The following is a 4486-nucleotide window of genomic DNA, read 5'->3' as shown; positions in this document are numbered from 1 at the left end:
GGGAAGGTTAGCATGTAAATTGGGCATCCTTTGTCATTAAAATAAGGATGTGAAATTTTGTTAGACAAAGATAACAAAAGAAACGTATGGGAGATAATTTTAAAGAATGTAAATTGGTGAATGAATGCAGTGATGAATCATTAGAAATATTCTAAGCATTTAATGTACAAATTCATTCGGGTTTTCCGACAAGTGGGTAGAAATAGATAGGAATGGCATTTTGTAAACCAGGATAATGAACGATAGTGTTATCCCAAGTAATGCTAAGATAATCAAAATTATGTTATCAATATGGCGAAAAGTTTCGTTTAAATATTACAAAAATTTAAAGTTTAAGCATGAATTACTAGTTTATTTGAATGTAATAGGTTTTCGACTGTCAAGATCAGAGAAAGCAATCAATTGCTGTTTCAAGAATGATAAAATTTACGAGAAAAGCTAGGTAGTTTATTTTTTGTTGTTTTAACTCCGCTACGTTGATAGTAACCTTCATCGGTCTTATGCAATATAGTACAATTATTGGGATTGCTTTTCTGTTGAACTCGTTTCTCGGCGATACAAATTTATTCGGGAGGTAATATTGTTCTTGTACAATATTACTAGTTAACAACAAGAAAAGGTAAAAAATATGTATGTATATAACACGATGAATTGGTAAGCAATAATGAGTTATACAAAAAGCAAGTAATATGATCAACTAACAAACTCCTTGTCGTTGCCTTGGACAATAATTTGACTGTCGGTTAGTTGACAGGTCGTTGAATTAGGGATGTTAAAGGAAAGGAAATAGAGAATAAAAAGAATATTGTAATTTATTATCCGGTGGTGGCAGATATGCGAAGATGTCGTTGTTTGTGGTTCAGTCATGGAGGATATGCGAAGAGGATGTATTGTTTGCTCGATTGTAAAAGCTAACCTTTTATGGACTTCCCCTTATATTACATATACCTATATGCGGATTAGGAATATATATGGAAATATGGAAATATATATGGATATGGAAATATCATATATATGGTACATATATATGGACATGTATATGGAAACATATATGGATTATATGGATTTGTATATGTAAATTGGGTTTATCATGGAGGTATGATTGCCCTTTTTCTCGACACCAGACAAAGCACTTTTAGGCGATTTGAAGATTAGAGAACTGACTCATCACATTAGGTACAGAAAAAATAAATATTTTTTTTCCATTTTATATTTTTTATATTTTTATAAATATTTATATTTTCGTTTTATATTTTCTTTGCGTAATGTGATGAATCGTGTATCTAGGAAACACTCTGTACAAAAAATATGTCCTGTTTTAACATATTATTAACACATTGACATAACAACACAATAACAAAACAAAAAATTTATCGCTTTATCAATTCAAGAGTGTTTCTTACGAAAAGCATCGGATTCCTCTCCAAAGCAGGCAATCTTCCATCCTCAATTGTGCCATAATTTGTCAATGTTGCTGTAATCATATTGATAATGTCACCGCATGCCATCAAGCAAAAATAATTATGTAAATTAATTTCTTGTCTAATTGAAAGAAGTTAATGAGTGAATCTAAAAAAGTTTTAATATGAATGAAGGAAATCAAATTCGAAGTTTTTGAAGTGAGCAATCACTCAGCATTAAATAGTGCCAGTACGCAATTCACTATGGTCCAAACATACATTCTAATTGCATTGTCCCTATTAATTGGTCATTGTCCCATAACTTGTCAGCTTCACCATGCATAACAATCGCCATAACTGAAATTGTAGCAGAACATATCAGTACAACACTGCGGAACAAATAATAATCTTTGAATTTGTTACTGTCGCTTTAATTACCCCATTAGGATAGGATGGAATTCTGGTTTATACGTTTTATGAACTCCATTTCGTCAAACCATTTGTTTGAGTATTAATTACTCTACTCTCGTTACCTTCGTGGTAAAGAATAAACGTCTGTGACATTCGTACCGATACCAATTATAATTCAAATTACGGGAAAGGTAATGAATGACACGACAGGGGGTGATGGTAAAACTAAAATATAGCATCAACTTGATTTCATTTGGAGGCAAAATAGAATGATAAAAAAAGGACGAATACCTCTTCCGGCATTTCCACCACCCGGCGCTGCACCACAATAAATGACGAAAAGAAGAAATGCGACTAGCTTTGCCATATCTGAAGTCGCTGTTTAAATATTGAGCCAATATTTCCCTAAAGTATTTGTTGCACGGCATCAATTTACTCCGATCTTAACTATGATATTGATCCGGACTCAATCCGGTACGACTTGGTTTGCTAATTCTTTGTATTCATTGTTGGAGCAGTGGCATTTATGAATGAATTTGTTCAAATTTCATACTGATCTTCATGGATTTAGTTTATGATCTCTCGCACTATCATGCCTTTTGTAAAGAATCTGGCTTATAAGTTGAAAAGGAAGGAAAAGGGAGCGAGAGATATGAGCTATCCTTCACAAAAGGGACTATAGAAACCTTGAAAAATACAAATAGATATAAATTAATGGTATGTTAACTAATATTGTTTTCCTGAAATCGGGTGGTCTTTTGTAAGCTGAAGGAGGTTTAATTCAGAGGCCTTAACCCAAGAAAAAGGTTTTTGTCCAATTGATTGGAGAAGGTTGCTGCCTGATTAATAATTAACTAGTTAGGAAGCAATTACTTGCCTCCTAATTAATCGATTAGGAAACGATTATATTCAAAACTTAGCAATGTAACTGATTTTGGTAAGCATTCAGTTTATTAAACACTTATCAACTTCAACCTCATGAATGTTATAATGAAACAAATTTATTATTGAATACTGTAGTTCTCCATGACGGATAACCAGTAAAGCTTTATCAAGAAACATTATGATTTGCTACACAAAACTTTGACGAACACCTACCGTATCTAAGAATATTTTCTTCAGAAATAGTGGAATTATTAATGGTTAAAAATATAAAAATCGCGCTTTTTATACTTCGACAACAGAACCAGTTAATATAGTTGTGGACGTATTTTTTTTGTTCTGTGACCTGATTATTTTCCGTATTTTCTTTCGGATAACAGAAGAATGGATTGAAGTGAATAAATAGAAAAAATAATTGAAGAGAAGTGATGTATATGATAGCGGTAAAACTAAGTTTCAACCACTCAGTTATTTTATTTTGTCGAGATAATTGTTTATCAGCAATTTTATTTTTTAGTAAATTGTTGAAAAACAACTATTTTCCCTAATTATTTAATGACTACAAAAACAAACTGTATCAAATTACAACTTTACGTAATTAATTATTTGGTTTTAGAATGACTTTCTACGATAATTGTCTATTTTGACAACACTAATGAATTTGTCAATAGACTGAAACAACTCTCATTGCATTGAAATTTGGATAATTCAGTCCAAAAGGAAGCCAACACACTTATTTTTAAATTTAAACTCAAAGTCAACACATTTATTCAGTTTTAAATTTAAAAGACATTTAAGATATTGCGAGATATTTCTAAAATACAAAAATACTTTTTGGAAAAATGGCAAAATAATCGCAGTATATCTGTATATTAAAAATAGCGTATAATAAAAAAATAGGTTCATAATAAAGCAATTTATAGTATAAAGATTGTTTCAATTAGAATATTTTAGATGTAAATGATTCGTTACACAAAAAATGAAATAAATATTTCCAGCGCCTTCAGTGGTAAATTACGCAGCTTCCATTATATTGCTGCAACGAATATCTGTCTGATAATTAAACTTATGTGCAATTAATTGTCATCTGATCTGACAATCAAGCTTATTTGCAATGATTGAAGTATTGTGATAAACATGCTGCTTGTATTGATAACTATGCTTGTATTCAATGATTAAAATGCAATACATTTCCATTCAACCAATTCAGCTGCAAATATTCGATATTGTAAACATTCCAGATATATAAAGGGTTAAAATCACCAGTCGGTGCTCATTCAGAAGGATCCTACCCTGCACCCACACGAGATCATAAGCTCTGATTTATCGCAACTCAAAAAATTCATCAAATTTCGTTTCAAGTGACAGGAAGGAACTCAACCCAATGATCTACTATACTAACTATATTCGTTGATAATTATCGGATAAAATCCAAGATCGTCATATTTGCTTTTACACCATTTTCTCCTCCTTTGTTGTAACAAATTGTGGCGTTATTGATTGAATGAATGATCCTGAGAAATTTCAGCGGCAGGACAATCAAATCGAATACAGTTAAGGGATAATGGCCAGTCAATAAAGAAACCTGATTTTATAAGTAAAATTGTGACAAAAACGTGGGTGAAATGACCGAATGCAGTAATATACCTTCTTGTTTGCTATAATTGCCGTAATGAAAGAAGAAAACGAAAAAATGAAACTGAAATTCTACATGAACAGACAAAAGAGATACAATTTGGAAGAGAAATTTCCCTGTCGAGAAACTTTGCGCAGATGATTTCGGAAACACACGA

At 31.6% G+C, this 4486-nt stretch overlaps 1 protein-coding gene across 1 annotated transcript; it reads right to left on the bottom strand.

Annotated features, from left to right (window-relative positions):
* Window positions 1-1370: 1370 nt before the first annotated feature.
* LOAG_18812 (hypothetical protein) lies at window positions 1371-2178 on the bottom strand (the record flags this gene model as incomplete). The annotated part of the gene is made up of 3 exons (XM_020451475.1): window positions 1371-1474; window positions 1680-1757; window positions 2103-2178. 3 exons carry the CDS (start codon window positions 2176-2178, stop codon window positions 1371-1373), a joined length of 258 nt encoding a protein of 85 aa, XP_020304737.1.
* Between the last annotated feature and the right edge of the window lie 2308 nt (window positions 2179-4486).

This window comes from Loa loa (genome assembly GCF_000183805.2).
Source record: "Loa loa unplaced genomic scaffold supercont3.550, whole genome shotgun sequence".
Lineage (NCBI taxonomy): Eukaryota > Metazoa > Nematoda > Chromadorea > Rhabditida > Onchocercidae > Loa > Loa loa.
The sequence above is the reverse complement of the archived record's forward strand: the minus strand, read 5'-3'. Positions and strand labels throughout refer to the sequence as shown.